The sequence below is a fragment of the Canis lupus genome, chromosome 13 (assembly GCF_011100685.1).
Source record: "Canis lupus familiaris isolate Mischka breed German Shepherd chromosome 13, alternate assembly UU_Cfam_GSD_1.0, whole genome shotgun sequence".
Classification (NCBI taxonomy): Eukaryota; Metazoa; Chordata; class Mammalia; order Carnivora; family Canidae; genus Canis; species Canis lupus.
The window spans coordinates 31,327,963-31,344,632 of NC_049234.1; the positions used below are offsets into that span (position 1 = coordinate 31,327,963).

Here is a 16,670-nt window from a genome sequence, read left to right on the forward strand (position 1 = left end):
CAGCTATGATGAAAAGGGCAAGAAATCTAAAAGGAACATTCGACAGGAGTGACAGTACAGATATTTAAAACTCCAGTGAAGCATGAAAGAAAACAAAGCAAGGCTACAAATGAAATGGAAAGACAAGGGATGCCTGGGTGACTCAGCGGTTAAGTGTCTGCCTTCAGATCCCGGGGTCCAAGATTGAGTCCTGCACCGGGCTCCGTGCGGTGAACCTGCTTCTCCCTCTGCCTGTCTCTGCCTCTCTCTTTCTCTCTCTCTCTCATGAATAAAAAAAAAAAAAAAAGAAAGAAAGAAATGAAAAGACAAACTGTGGAGAATATTTTCTGCCGCACACACGGCAACCCAAGGGAAGTAAGTAAAGGACACAGATGAGGAACACCCCAAATTACACACAAGGCACAAATCCCCAATAACTCTATAACCAGGTCTACTCATGACCACATAGACGCTAATACAAACAACTAAAGGGAACCGTCATCTTAGGAGACGGGCAGGGGTGAGGACAGACAATGCGCAGGGTGAAGAGGGCCCAGGAGGGTACAAGCCGGTGTCGGGAAGGGGAGCGGCAGATGCTGTCTGCAGGGAAGCTTGGCAACGTACACGCATGCAACAGAACGTAAAATATGCCCCTACTGGCCCAACAATTATATTACTAGGTATTTGCCTAAGGCAATAATAGCACGAGTACAAATATAATAATAAAATTAAAATGCATGCTTAAGACCAGTCACCTGTGTTGTTGTTCTTGTTGTTTTAATCAGGGAGAAAAATTAAGACCAATCTTGAATGCCAATAGACTAGAAACCGGTGAAGGAAAATGTATGGCCTGCATGTATGGTGAAATGCTGGGTGGCCTTTAAAAATGACAGAAATCTCCATTTACTGACCATTTGGGGTGAAGAAGCATTGCACAGTCCCTGCAATGAGGCAGGTTTGGAACCTGGGCCTGCCACTTAACAGCTGTGTGGTCTAAGCAAGCTTTAGAACCTCTCTGTGTCTCAGTTACCCTTTCTGTGAAGTGGGAATAACACCAGTGCCTACTTCTAAAGGTTGCTGTGACTTAAATGACCTAACAGCTGTAAGACAGTGAGTATCCAGAGAGAGCTACGGAACAGCTTGTACAATAAAAAATACTGACATGAAAACTTCAATTGGCCACATTGGGGGGAAGGGGTTAAAATCACAGAACATGATGCATGGCCCCATTTCTAAATAATGTATGTGTACACACAGCTGAGCAGGATCTTTCTTCTCTTTTTTATATGGTTTAATAGTCAATCCCCCTAGGCAGTGAGTTTCTGAATTACTGTTACTTTCCTCTTAGTATTTTCTATATCATCCCAGGTATTAAAAAAGAAAAAAAAAGTCAATATCCAATAGGCACCGTCAGACACTTTTGGAATCTGAACTGGTGTGAGCTTTCGGGGCAGGGCGGGGGGGTTGACAATAGTAATATACTTTCTGACCCAGGGGTTATATTTCTAGGGATTTCTCCTATAAAAATAACAGTTATAAGTCTACAAATCCACATGTACGTGGGTGTGTATACACATGCACACACACAGACACACACACACATATATATGCATATAGAAAGATTTATTAAAGCAATATTTACAACAGCAGAAGATTGGAAATAGCTTAAATTTCATCAATTGCAAACAACAGGACACAGAAAAAGTAATGCCGTAGGGTTCCAGGGAAAGATCCTTGTGTTGAGGGTCTTGAGAGGACTTTGCACTTTACTCTGAAGGGGAGACACTGAAAAACTTTGTTTCTGGAAGAAAACCCTGAGGGCAGTGCAGAACATCCACAGATCTGAGTGAACTTCTCAGGCTGCATCCAAGTTAGATCCAGGTCTGACCTCTGGAGGAAGCAGCAGCAGGAATGCTTTGCAAAAGAGATCCCTGATTTCCAGCCATAATTGTACAAAAAGCCCCGGAGTCTCCCAGAAGGAGTCTGACAGGATGAATCATGTGAAGGCACAAAAACAAAACAGATCCTCAAGAAGACAGCACTGAATGATGAGAGAGATTCAGATTCTCGGGCAGGCAGGAACAAACAGAGCCGCTCTGAAGGCTACAGCTGGCCCTTCTGATTAAAACGCAACCACCATGGGGAATGCAAACGGGTACAGCCGCTCTGGAAAACAGCATGGAGGTTCCTCAGACATTTAAAAATAGAACTACTCTATGATCCAGCAATCACACTGCTGGGTATTTACCCCCCAAAAATACAAAAACAGTAATTCAAAGGGATACATGCACGCCTATGCTTATGCTTACAGCAGCGTTATCTAAAAGAGCCGAACTATGGAATCAACCCAATCGTTCACCGACAGATGAATGGATAAAGGAGGTGTGGTCTATATACACACATTGGAATATTACTCAGTCATAATAAGAATGAACTCTTGCCATCTGCAGGGATGTGGATGGAGCTAGAGGGTACAATGAATGCTGAGTGAAACAGAGAAAGACAAACACCATATGATTTCACTCCTGTGTGGAATGGAAGAAACAAAACAAAGGGGGAAAAAAAGAGAGACAAACGAAAAAGTAGATCCTTGCTCTAGAGAACACACTGATGGTCACCAGAGGGGAGGTGGGTGGTGGGATTCGGGAGGGCAGTTGTGGTGAGTACCCGGACATGTATGGGTTTGCTGAATCCCTATGTTGCACACCTGAAACTAATGTAACACTGTTATCCATACTGCGATTAAAGTAATAAACAAACACAATGCAACCACCATTAACCATTTGTGGGAAAAAAAAGGAGGGAGGGAGTAATGCATGGCATGGGAACAGCTCCATAACCCAGGGCCAGTGGGTGACAAATCCACCAGAAATTAGTTCTTCAGGGGCAGGAAGGTCCGTCCTAATCCTTCCTCCCTCAACCATCTCACTTGTAAAAGTAACCTTATTTGCCACGTGGGCATTGGGCTCTGAGGCCAGAGCACTCCCCAGCTAAGTGTCTCACACGGTGATGACACGTGCTCTGCCCTGGGACAGCTGCTTCCCCACTGACTTACCTCGTCTGAATGCTCGTATTGGCACTAGCCCATGCAGCCTAGAAAGGGGTTCACATAGTACCCCCTGAGAGCAGTTCTCCATAGGATAGAATGACGTTTCATGTTCTCTATAGTTTGCACGGATGGTAGCAATGAGCCGCGGCCACCAACCGAGATGTTGGGTAAGCATCAGGGATGAGTTATGCAATTATTCCTCCAATCTGTGCTGGGATTTTACACACCAACAGTCTTGCTTCACTGCTGGGGGGTGTTTATAGTAAAGGACTTGAGAACTGAGGTCCACAGGCTAGGTCCCCTTGCTAACTGAAGGACCCTGGCCAGGCAAATGACCTGATTTCCCAGGATCTAACTATCCTTCTCTACAGGACAGGAAGGAGGACAACAGTACTGTTGGAAGAAAGTTACAGCTAACATTTGCTGAGCCCGTTTCTTATGCAAGCACTGTTCTGAGCATTTTCTAAGTCCTGCCTTATTTCATCCTCAAAGCAACCATTTGTGAGAGTGCTGGGTTTTACTGCCATTTTACAGATGAGGAAATGGAGGCAGAAGGAAGCTGGTAAGGGCTGAAGTAGCTGGGATTCCCACCCAGACAGCTGTGTTCCAAAGCCGGAAGCATTTTAACCAGAGTAGTCTCCCACGTAACATCCTTAGCACAGCACAACGCACTGTAAGAACTTCTTCAGTGGTCAGGCAGTCTGAAGACTTCCCAAGTGGGCACAAGAGCCAGACGACAGCGGAGCCCAAGGTAGAGGGTCTCCCCAGTACCCCCCACCCAGGGCAGTGGTGCTTCATTTCCCCAGAAGGCTGCCCACGAGGTGTGCTCTAACACAGTGATGTCACACCCACTTCAGCCTCTTTCAGAAGCTGCTTCCAAGTGGAGGCCTCGCCAGGAACACGGGTGGAGGAAGCACCGATCCCCTTCAGCTGCTTCCAGGATGCCGCCACACTCAGGCCCTTGGCCTCCATTGGTCATCAAGCTTCATCACAGAGATGCTGAGCATCCTAACATCTGCCCTCGTGCTCATACGGTCCCATCCATCCTCTGAGATGTCCTCCCTCAGCATCCCAGTGCCACCTGGCCCGTGACAGCAGGCTCCCCGCGACTGCCCATCGGAATGCCGTCTCCCCACTGAGGGTTTATTCCCTGCTGACGTTCTGTGATGTGCAGCCCTGCTGTCGCACCCGGAATGTCAGCTCACCCAGGGAGACGCCGCATCTCACCCTCTGTGCAGACCCCAGTGCACCCACTCAAGTACCCCCGGGACTTGCAGTCCATGGGCACCACCCAAGCAGGACACCTTCAACTCAGAGATGACTCACTGTCATGGTGACCGTTCCAAAACTAGGAACTCTCCCAGACAGGTGAGACTTGTGTGTAAGGGCTCGATTTCCCTGTCAAAACTGACCCAGGAAAGACTGCCGTCCGTCGTTCACATGTGTGGGGGAAACGGACGCACTTGGCCCTCAGCGACCATACCTGCTTCTCCGTCCTCCTCGCCCAGGTTCAGCACGATGATGCAGATGTGCTTTCTGAGCTGGCGTGGGTTGGAGAACTTGCGGCAGCACTTGCTGCACTCCAAGCTGCCGGGGGCCAGGCTGCTCCCCTCCTCCGGGACCGGTGGACTGTCCTCGCTCGGACCCACGATGCTCTCCGCAAGCTCCTCCTCGGCGCTGGGCTTCTTCGTGGACCCCTTGGGCCTGCCTCTCTTCCTCTTCATGACCGAAAACTCTACCAAGGAAAGAAGAGAGCACAATGTCGTCACACATGGCCACAGGGCAGAGCACACACCCAACCTCTGAATGTGGGAATGTGTTCAGTTTCGGGTTTTATGAAAAACAGAGTCTGACGTAGTGCCGGAAAGTACAAGCTGCAAACAGTATCTTTAGTGCTAATGTTTCTGCATCTACACACTAGCATGCACTAAATTTCCTTATATTCTGATTTAAAAATATGGGCAGCCAGGGGGCTCAGCGGTTTAGTGCCTGCCTTCGGCCCAGGGCGTGGTCCTGGAGTCCCAGGATCCAGTCCCACGTCGGGCTCCCTGCATGGGGCCTGCTTCTCCCTCTGCCTGTGTCTCTGCCTCCACCCACCCCCTGTCTCTCATGAATGAATGAATGAATGAATGAATGAATGAATGAATAAATAAATAAATAAATAAATAAATAAATAAATAAATAAATAAATAAATATTTTTAGAAATATTGTTTGAGGAGAACCTGTGCACATCTTCTCTTATAAAGCGGGGGTGGTTCTAAACTGTGACCGGCAGCCCCCCCGGCTCACAAATCAGACTTCTAAAGAACCCCTAACTCCATTAACACCCTGTTCTCAGAATATGCTTAAGGACTTCTGTGCAAAGGATTCGCAAAGGCTGCTTAGCTTTTCATGCTCTTAACGAGCTACACGACTATTCAGATTATTTCAAGGCATCATAATTATTACAGCCAAATTGTTCTGATAAAACAGAGAAAAAATAATTACAATCTAAATCTACCAATTAAAGGACTAAAGACAACAGCCGTATTTTTCGAGTTTCCTAGCGACCTAGTGAGTTAAATGGCACGCTCAGAGCTGCTGCAGAACAAGTCTCAAACCGTTTTTCAACTTGTGTTTCTTAATTAGCCCTCATTTTTAAGACACTGATCTCCAGAATGAAAGTGGGAATTAAGATGGGTGCGTGGGGTCGGGAAGCATCGTGCTGCTGGGTGCGTGAAGAGGGAGTGTCTGGTCCCAAATGATGTGACCTGACAGGTATCCTGAGAGACACCAAGCAGGAAACCAGCACAGTCTGTTAGTGGCCTATCTGCTGAGGTACAGCATTTCAGCAATCGTCCAAATCTGAGCTGCAGAGGAAAGGAGGGGGTCCTGGCTCCAGCAGCATCCTGGTAATATGGTCAAGTACAGAATGAGATCTTCAGGCCGTCTCCCTGCTCTAAGGCCACCAGTCTGCACAGGTAGGCATCCCCCACGCTGCCCACTGCTACCCCCATGAAGACCCTTTAAGTAGGTCCTTGTGCTCCCACATCAGACAGGGAGACCAGAGGGGAGGGGGCAGGATGGTTCTGGAGCAGTCTGCAGAGAAAGAGTGGCATGGCAAGTGTGGGCTCTGGACACAGGAGCCTGCTTTGACGCAGGGTCCCCAAGAACTCAGGGAGGTCATGCACCAGAATGGGGAAGACCTGGGGGGTAAGGGGGGGGCCTTCTGGGGGAAGAGCTTCTGCAGAGCTGCAGTGCCAAGGGTGGCTCAACACTGAGCAAGAGACCCAAACCAGAGCCTTCCTCGGCCAGGGCAGCCAGCACAGTGCACCGTGACCGCCTCCCTGCTATGTCCGGGGTGTGCTGGAGATGGGGTGGGGGTAGGGGAGGGAAAGTACTTAGCAACAGGAAGGCAGACAGAGAGACCAGATCAAACGAACAAGGGCGCGGGACCCTTGGATCCCACTGTCCGCAATGGATTTTCCCGAGAAGAACAACAGCTGTGTGGACACAGGCCCACTGCCATGTACAGGAGGCTGGAGCGGGTGGCAAGGAAAGAAGGACAACCTGTTTACCTCACAGCCATGGAAACTTCTCTCCTTGCTAATCTTCCCCCCAGCATGTACTTGTGCAAATTCCCGAAGCGGCAATGAACGGCAGAGCAGCAGGGTGAGCGGCGGGACCGTCCTGCATGTCCACGGCCCAGGCCCAACCTCCCCGAAGGCCCGGCCAGCTGCCAGGTGCACATCAGCGCTCCTCCTTCGACGCAGCCGTGTGAAGGAGCAGCCTTACCCTGGGCTCTCTGCCCTCTGCTGCTGGGGGTGACCTCTGGGCCCTAGAACGTCCCGCCTGACAGGTGGACTGCCCCTCTGCCTGGGGCTGGGGCCGCCGACAGTCTAACAACGGGCCTTACGCCTCGGCTCCGTGACAAGTCAGACCAGTTCTGAGCTCGGGAGGAACTGGAGAACAGAGGTGCTCCCCCGAACCCCCGGGAGGAGCGAGGGACTGCAGGCCAGCCACGGGGTCGGTGGGTCATCGAGGTGGACGCTGAAGGCTGGGCGAGCATCCCTGGTTGGAAATACTCAAGTCCTGTCACATAATACAGCAGGGAGAAGGCAACGGCGTCCAGGACTCCACGGGGGCAGGAGGTGGACAGACAGCTCCGCATCCAGAAGCCCCCCAGTCCCAGACTCGGCCCGTGCATCTCTCCCTACACATGGTATTTAACAGGGTACTCGTAAGGATGCTTTTCTAAGTTCTGTGAACCATTCTAAGACACTTCTGGAACTGGAGGGAGTCCTCAGGGTCCCCTGAATTCGCAGCTAGCTGGTCAGAGCGATGGTGGCCCTGGAGGGACTCCCAAGCCTGTGGCGGGGTCAGCAGTCTCGTGGGCAACTGTGCCCCTAACTGGGGTTCAGCACACTCTCTGCGGCAGGGCACCCGGCGTCCTATCCTCAGAGATGCGCCCAAGCACGTGCCAGCAACCATGGCACACAGGGTGCGAGCAAGGCTCTGCCCCGTCCGCGTCTCTCCCCACAGATGGGGACTCCCTGCAGGCCGAGCCCTCATCCTGACCACCTGGTACCCCCGGCAGCGGAGCTGCTGTCCTGCACAGCGGCACCAGCACATCTCCGAGGGCTAAACCGATGAGCAGCGCGCACAAGCCGGCTGTCAAGGAAGAAACACAGAATCACCCCTGAAAGCTTTGGAAATCCTCTAACACGACGGTGACAAAACTAATCTTACATCTTGCTACATCCATAATGCAGCTGCTCAAGACCAATTAGTTAGCGAAAAATGAAATATTCATAAATGAACTCGGAATAATTTAAAAGCACTGAAAACGAGTTGCTGCTGTCAACTACAAACATTTTACAGAACTGTGGAAGTGGGCAAGGGAACTCCTGCAACCTCGTAATCAAAACCCCAGGATGGGCTTACCTTCCGTTCCCCCTCCTCCTCCATGAACTTTCTCCTTCGGCCAGTCTGGGTGCTCTGTGGTTTGTCCGAAAGACATTTGCCCACTACACCCCCTCTCTGTTCTTTGTCACCAAGACCCCTACACACAGCCCCCGGACCACAGCCTCCTGCTCCCCTCCTCTTCTGCCTGCAACCCTTGTCTCACTGCTGAGCCCTTACTCTAGAACATTCCACTGTTCACAACACCCAGACCTCCGAGGTCTCTAGGTCCTCACATGGCCCAACACGTGCACACATGCACACAGAGCGGGGCTCTCTCTCAAGTGCTCAGCAATGTTCTAGACTTCCCTAAATTTGCACCGATAATCTTGGTCTCCTTGTACGTACCTGTACTGCTTCCCCCATCCGCGCCCACCTCCTGCACCCCAGTCAGACCCCAAGCCCCCACTCAAACCCTCAGGTCCTCCTCCAGGCGGCCATCCCAGCTGCTCTCGCGTGGACAGTGGGAGGCACACATGGCATACACGCCGCTGACAGAGCCTCCGGCCTGCGTGCTTCCCTGTCTCCCCACCTGTTACATATCCAAAGGCTGAATTCCCAGAGCCCAAGGATCACAATCAGAGCTGGAGATGTAGGAGACACTTTAAGAAGTCAATACACGTTGTTTGATGGCAGGAAAAGAAGCCATTTCCTGTGTCCAGTTTCCAAAAGGAAAAAAGAGGCGAGCCACCACACATCCTTTCAATCCTGCCCCAACGCCACAGTTTGGGGGACACATCCTCACAAGCAGAGAATCATCCTTGCAGATCCAAGGCCAAAACTAGCAAGGGACAGGAAGAAATCAGCCAAAGGTCGTTAAATTCAATCAAAAGACAACATGAGCCCTGTGATTAAAAACAGCTCCACGTTACTAAAAATCTAATAACGTAAGCTCTTTATTTGCACATCACTCAAGTGTGCAAGGCCTTTTCCGAGTCCTTATCTCATTTTACCCCCATAAAAACCCTCGGAGATAGATATAGAAATGTAATTTCCTCAACAGGAAGAGAAATAAGGGACTTCAAGGTTCAAGGGTCTTGGCACATTTTCTGGAATCTGCTGCTGAGCTCACAGAGCCAGGACCTGGGTTTTCCTTCTCCCTGCCCAGCTCTCTCCACCGGGTCATGGAGCCCTCGGGTCAGCTCTGGACACTGAAAGGAGCCAGTGCTGCAGCGCAGAGAACCCGAGTGGGGAGACGGGCCTCCCCAAGTTAAATCCCCCCCAAGCTGCTGTTTCTGGTATGAAAAATAAACACAAAACTGTGTGTTATAGTCACGGACAAATAAAAGCCATGCATTAAAATGCTGAGCATAGTACTTAGAAGGTGGTCAGTTAAGTGGCAAGTGCTTATTACTGTGGCCATAGTCATTAAAACTCTGACTTGGACTATCTGCCTGGAGCAACCATTACCTTCCCAACTGGGCCACTGCTGAATCAGGGGGTTCCTCAGGGCGCACCTGCTCTCGCTCCTCACGGCACCCTCCCCTTGATTTCTTCATTTTAAAGGTTCTCACACACCAAGAAAGTCAGTATGGAATTAGGGGCGTAATACACATTCCATGATGCCGGAGACCAGGGATAAAGCCAGCACCCTCACTGTGCAGCTCAACCCAGTCACGCCAACTCGAGAATTTAGGCAAATCCTGAAACTCTAATACGGCTGGGCCCGACAGTCAATCTCCCTGACATTTACTTCCAACAAGCCCAGGAAGCAAAGGGAAGACAATGAATTATTTATCAGAAATGAGGAAGTGTGAGCCTTTGAGGTTTATGGGGAATGCAGCGTCCCCCTGGCGGGACAGACTGCAGCCAGCCCTGAACCACAAGGCGCCAGGGAGGCCAGAGGCACCCACGCCTGCTCCCTGTGGATCTCCCAGCAGCGATGGGGAAATGTCACACAACACGGGGTAATGAGGAAGCCCGTACAGCTCCGGCACCAGGTGAAGCATGTGCATTTCTCCATCCGGTCTCTGTGGGAAGCATCAGAATCACTCCCATTGTACAGAAAAGGACGCTGAGGCTTAAGAAGATTAATCAAGCTGCCTCCCCCCACCCCACGACACAGTACAAAGTAAGCGGAACGCAAGGTTCTGAACCCACTGTTTGCCTCGGAGTCGGTGAACTTCACATTTATGTCAGTGCAGTGAATTTCAGAGCACAGGAATAATACAATCTGACCTCTCCTCTAAGCTCTGCAGGAAAACGGTGACAGGGTCACCCAGCTACAAGCCTCAGTGTGATCCAACTCCTGAACCAGACGACAGATGGATGAAATGGGAAGCAGGAGACTACAAAGTGCATCATGCATGTACCACATACTAAGGCATTACGTATTAACACGTATTTACCTCATAACCTTTTCAAGGGGAAAAAAAAAAGGCCAGCATCTTATCTCCCTTTGACACTGACAAAAACCATTTGCCTAAGCCACTGGCAGGGCCTCCACAGTGCAGGCTGAGACCTGCAATGAGGTGCCACGGGGGGAGGGGAGGGGACCCGAGACCTGGGCCATGCTCCACGAGCCTGAGCTGAACCCTGTGGTACCGGCTGTGCCAGCCCTGATCCCATTTTATGCTTGTTCTCCCACAAAGAAAGCCCGTTACTAACCTACCAGCCTGGAATGAGGGCACCTTTTTATGATCCGCACAAAAGCACCCTATGTGCCAGCCACAGCCATGGAGATCACATGACAGTTCCAGGAATGGAACCTGAGTCTCTCTGAGCCCGAGATGGGTGCTCTTTAACTACCCCCACACCGCCTACCTGTGTAGATTAGAGGGCTCAGGTTGCAGTGCTTTCTGGAACACTGAGTATAACATGCCTGTGTACACTCAGAACGACCCCATGTGGGGGTGCCTGGGTGGCTCAGTTGCTTAAGTGGCTGCCTTCTGCTCAGGTCATGATCTCAGGGTCCTGGGATGGAACCCCACATCAGGCTCCCTGCTCAGGGGGAAGTCTGCTTCTCCCTCTGCTGCTCCCCCTGCTTATGCTCTCTCATGCATGCTGTCTCTCAAATAAATAAAATCTTAAAAGAAAAAAATGACCCTATTTGTGGTAGCTGTCCAGAAAAGACAGCACAGAGGTTTAGATTTAGATGCCAACTTCCCGTGGGAAGCCTCTGTTCACCCTCGAACTAGACTCTGTGACCCCCGCTGTAGTGGTCCATCCTCTATCCCAGAGACGTGCTTTGCCCGCTGTCCTGCACGACTGCCTCTTTGCCCACCTGCACCCACCAAGCAGGAGCAGACCCAGCAGGAAGAGCGCCCCGTCCTCCCCCTTCAGATCAGCACCTAGCACAGTGCCCCAGCATAGAACAGACACGGGTTTACTGAATAAAGAAGTGGGGTGGGAGGGAAGGCAGAGAGAAAAATGAGAGAAGTTTCTACAGAAGGTCTGAAAGGGGAAGAAGATGGAAGAGTCTAAATGAGGCCCTCCGGGAACCCGCGTAGGCTGGGCTGCAGCACGCCCACCTGCCCCAGCTGCCACCGGATGAACAAACATGCGCGTGCACCCTCACCCACCACTCACACCCAAACATGCACCTACGCACGTTCTCAGACACCATCACACACTCGCACACACACACATTCTCTCCATGAGGCAATTCTTCCTTGGACCACAGCCAGAGATCTGATAGGGAAGAGAGGAGAAAATGAAAGGTTCTTAGGCAGACCACTTCCTACATGAGCAAAAAAGATTAAAAGGCTATAAAATAAACCAAAGGATTTAGGAACCTTCATGTTATAAAGAGAGACCAAAATAATAAATCAATTACTACTCAGTTAAAGGTTTAATTAAACCATTTCAAGTATCTCTCAACTTAAAATGAATTGTGAAGGTTAAACCTGAATAGAAATCATCAGAGAGAAACTAAGCTTCTAGAAGCCTCAAATTTTACAGACTTGCACAGAGAGAAAAAGGAGGACTTGGAGTTCTTAATGAAAGACTTTTGAAAAAATTTTCTAGTATTAAGAGTCTGAGTTTAATTTAAGTCTTAAATACTTTTAAAAATTAAACCGTACAGGCAACTAATCTTCCAGGATACACACACACAAAAGAGAGGAAATGTGTTCAAGAAAAATTTAAGTCAAAAGTAAATTAGTTAATAAAGGAAAATAATTTTTAAAGTAGCCTCGTAGTAAGAGTCTGATTATGCCCAGAGCAGTACAAGAAGAGGCAAATGCCTCAGAGCACCTGGGCCCAGATCCCACCCTCCCACCTACTAACTAGGTAACCGTGTGTTCTTGTAACTCTTCCAGTCTCTGAGCCACATATTCCTCAATTATAAAATCTCAGCATCAGTAAAGAAATGGAAGACACGGACAGCACCATACACTAACAAAATCTAACACGCATCTATAAAAACATGCCACCATCAACAGCAGACTATAAATTCTTCTCAAATACGCATAGAATGTTCTCCAAGATAAACCACATAAGTCATGTCTCAAAAAATGTGTAAATCATACAAAATATGTGGACTGAAATTAGAAATAAAAAATTCATACAAGTGAATAACCAAAAAAAAGGGAAAAAAACAATTAAAAAGTGGGCAGAGTACCTGAACAGACATTTTTCCAAAGACAACATCTAGATGACCAACAGACATAGGAAAAGATGCTCAACATCACTCATCATCAGAGCAATGCAAACCAAAACTACAATGAGATACCACCTCATACCTATCAGAAGGGGTATTATTAAAAAGATGGGAAATAACAAGTGTTGGCGAGGATGTGGAGAAAGGGGAACTCTCTCACACTGTGGGCGGCAATGCGACCTGGTGCAGTCACTCTGGAAAAGTGTGGAGTCTTCTCAAAAACTTAAAAATAAAGCTCCCCTACAATCCAGAAATTCTACTTGTAGGTATTGAAGGAAGCAAAAACATTAATTTGAAAAGATATGTGCACATCTTCATTCATGGCACCATTACTTACAATAGCCAAGATAAGAAAGCAGCCTAAGTGTCACTGATAGATGGGGAAAAAAAGATGTATTATATGTGTTATACGTGTGTACACACAAACACAGGAACACACACACACACTGGAATATTTCTTAGCCATAAAAAATAATGAAATCTCACCATTTGCAACAACACAGATAAACCTAGAGAGTATTATGCTAAGTAAAGTAAGTCGGAAAGAGAAAGATAAATACCAAATGATTTCACTTATATATGGAATCTAAAAAACAAAGAAACAAAACAGAAACAGACTCATTGTTATGGAGAACAAACTGGTGGTTGCCAGAAGGAGAGGGATGGGGGATGGGATGGGGATGGGGGATGGGTGAAGTACATGAAGGGGAGTAAGAGGTACAAACTTCCAGGTAAAAAATAAGTAAGTAATGAGGATGAAAAGTACAGCATAGAAGGGGCAGCTGGGTGGCTCAGTCGATTAAGCTTCTGCCTTCAGCTCAGGTCATGATCCTGGGGACCTGCTGGGCATGCGTGAAGTCTGCTTCTCCCTCTCCTGCTGACCCTTCCCCCTGCTCCTGCTTTCACTGATGCTCTCTCAAGTAAATAAATGTTTAAAAAGTCTTAAAAAAAAAAAAAAGGGAGAAAAGTACAGCATAGGGAATATAATCAATGATATTGTAATAACTTCAGGGACAGGTGGTGACTAGAGCCACTGTGGTGATCACATCTCACAATGTATAAGAATATCGAATCACTATCTGTACATCCTGACACTAATGTAATCATGTGCACCAATTAAAATTTAATTTTAAAAAAGAAAAGTAAGAAAGAACAGAAAAAAAAAATCTGTGAAACTCAAGAATACATGGAAATTAAATGGCATTCCTAACTAACTAATGGGTCAAAGAGGCTATCATCAAGGAAATTAGGAAATATGCTGAGATGATCAAAAGGAAAACATGACATACAAATGTCCATGGGATGCAATGAGAGCAGGCTTCACAAGGCTGTAAGTGACTGTGTGAGATACAGAAAGATCACCAATCTCTTCCAACCCAAGAAACCAGAGAAAACAGAAGCAAACCAAATGCATAGCAAGCAGAAGGGCAAGAAATAAAAATAAAAATTAGAGTGTAAAGAGATTAAAGAGAAAAACAGAAGATAAAATTTAAAAACTGACAAACTTTTAGCTAAACCCACCAAGAAAAAACAGGTAAAACTCAAGTAGCTAAAATCAGGAATGAAAGATGGAACATTACCACTCATCTTACAAAAAAAATTTTTTTTTAATTCTCAGGGATACTATGAACAAGTAATTATATGCCAACAAATCAGATAACTTTGATGAAATGGAAAATTTCCTAGGAGGACACAAAGTACTAAAAGGAGTTCAAGGGGCACCTGGGTGGCTCAGTGGTTGAGCGTTTGCCTTTGGCTCAGGGCATGATCCTGAGTTCGGGTCCCACATCAGGCTCTTTGTAGGGCACCTGCTTCTCCCTCTGCCTGTGTCTCTGCCTCTGTGTGTCTCTCATGAATAAAAAAATAAAATCTTTTAAAAATAGGAAGTCAAGAAGAAAGAGAAAGTATTCATACACCTGTCTCAAGCAAAGAAACTGAATGGGTAATCCAGAAACTTCCCACGAAGAGCCCAAAAGTAAAGGGTTTCACTGATGAATTCTATCAAACATTTAAGAATTAACACCGACACTTCAAAAATCTTCCAAAAAACAGAGGAAGGGACACTTCCCAAATCACTGTGAGGCCACGACTACCCTGATTCCAAAACCAAAGACATCAGAGAAATGACCCTACTGCTATCTCTGAATACAAACACAAAACTCTTCACCAAAATACTAGCAAGCAAAAAAGCAAAAACAAGCAAACAAACAAAAACTAGCAAACCAGCTCCAGCAGCACATGAAAAAGGATTATGCAATATGACCAAGTGGAATGCATCCCAGGAATGTAAGAGTGGTTCAAGGGTATGAAAATCCATCCACGTAAATCACCATATTAATGGAATGAAGGGGGGAGAAAAAAATCACATGGTCGTCCCCACTGAGTGATGGACCAGGGAGGCAGAGCAGGTGAGAGGACAAGACGGGTCAGGGATGGTGTCCTGAGCAGAGACCCGCCCCTTTCATCACTAACATCAGTACCAAGGGCAAGGGTAGAAGTCAGCCCACGCGTACGCTAGAAAACACTGACGCACAGAATTCCAGGAAGAGTTCTATTCTGCGCTCTTACCGTTTACTCATTATTTATAAATGAAATGAAAAATTCAAATTATTTTATCTCATTCACATTTCATTTTTAGTTGGAAGAAAATCTTAATAAGCAAAGCTGAATGAAAACAGAATTAAAGCTCTGTAACAACCTATCTCTAGGTTCTCGACCCGTTAATCCCTGGGACTTCTATCCGCCATATGAATTTTACAAGAGAGATTATCCATTCTTCTCAGTTTATAGATGCTCAACCCCAGAGGCAGGTACGGCAACATTCCAAGTTCCTGACTAAAGCTCTGGCTCCATCATCCATTAAGCCGCACTCTTTGGAAAGCCAAGGCATCTTAAGCCCTGAGCAGGACGGTGGCCATGGGGCAGTGGACATCGTCGAGGGTCCTCCAGTGAGGTCTGGGCAGACGAGCCTTAGCCCCAGAACGGGTGGCTCAACTGGGAGGGCCCTGGAATTAAACAGAACCTTTTATTTCCAGCCTTCCTAAGGCGTGATTGACAAAAACTGCATATATTTAGGTTATACAATAGGATTTTTTAAGGTGTACAACAAGATGATTTAATATACATTATCATTGGTAAATGCGCACCACGACCAACAACAGCAACCATTTTTTCCTTTTGGTGAGAACAGTTATGACCTCCTCTGCCAGCAGCTTCGAGGACATAATACAGCACTGTTCACTGTAATCCCCGCGCTGTGCATTAGTTCCCCAGAACTCAACTCATCTCAAAGTTTGTACCTCTTGACTATGCTCTCCCCACTCCCCCCCACTACCTGGCAACCACCATCCTACTCTTTGGTTCTATGATTTCCGCTATTTTAGAGTCTACATATAGGTGAGATCACAAAAATGTTCGTCTTTCTAAGTGTCCAGCTTATTTCACTTAAGGTAAAGTCTTCCAGATTCATCCATGTTGCAAATGGCATGATTTCCTCCTTTGTTGAGGGTGAATAATGTATGTGTGTGTGTGTGTGTGTGAGAGAGAGAGAGAGAGAGAGAGGCACCTTCTGTATTCACTCATCTGCTGAAAGACCCTTGGGCCGTCTACTGTGAATGAAGCTGCAGGGAACACTGGGGTGTGGGTATCTCTCTGCAATACTGATTTCATTTCCTTTGGATATATTTCCAGAAGTGAGATTGCTGGATCATGCAGTAATTCTATCTTTACGTTTTGAGGAACCTCCCCACTGTTTTCCGTAGTGGCTGCACCAGTCTGCATTCCCGCCAACAGGGCACAAGGGTCCCGTTTCTCTACATCCTCGCCAACACGTGTGATCTTGTCTTCCCGAGGACAGCCAGTCCAACGGGGGCGGGGTGATCGCTCACTGCAGTTTTGATTTGACCTTCCCTGATGGTTAGTGACACTGAGCATCTTTTCATGCACCTGTTGGTCATCTGTATGCCTCCTTAGGCAAAATGCCTGTTGAGGTCTTTTGTCCATTTTTAATCAGGCTACTGGGCAGATTCTGAATGCCAAATGGCCCTCTCCCCACCCCTCCTCCCCAAAGCAGAGACTCAAAAGGACACTATTCGGTTAAG

General features: G+C 47.6%; 1 protein-coding gene across 7 annotated transcripts in view; it reads right to left on the reverse strand.

Moving 5' to 3' along the window:
• The window catches only part of ZFAT (zinc finger and AT-hook domain containing), a 190,268-nt gene that overhangs the window by 140,717 nt on the left and 32,881 nt on the right, over window positions 1-16,670 (reverse strand). For 6 of the 7 annotated variants that reach the window (XM_038555582.1, XM_038555584.1, XM_038555581.1 and 3 more), the window contains exon 3: window positions 4,512-4,763. In XM_038555582.1, coding sequence (XP_038411510.1) covers window positions 4,512-4,763 — 252 coding nt within the window. Of the gene's footprint in view, window positions 1-4,511; window positions 4,764-8,502; window positions 8,698-16,670 lie in introns of those variants that run through there. The other variant, XM_038555585.1, reaches the window with a different exon arrangement.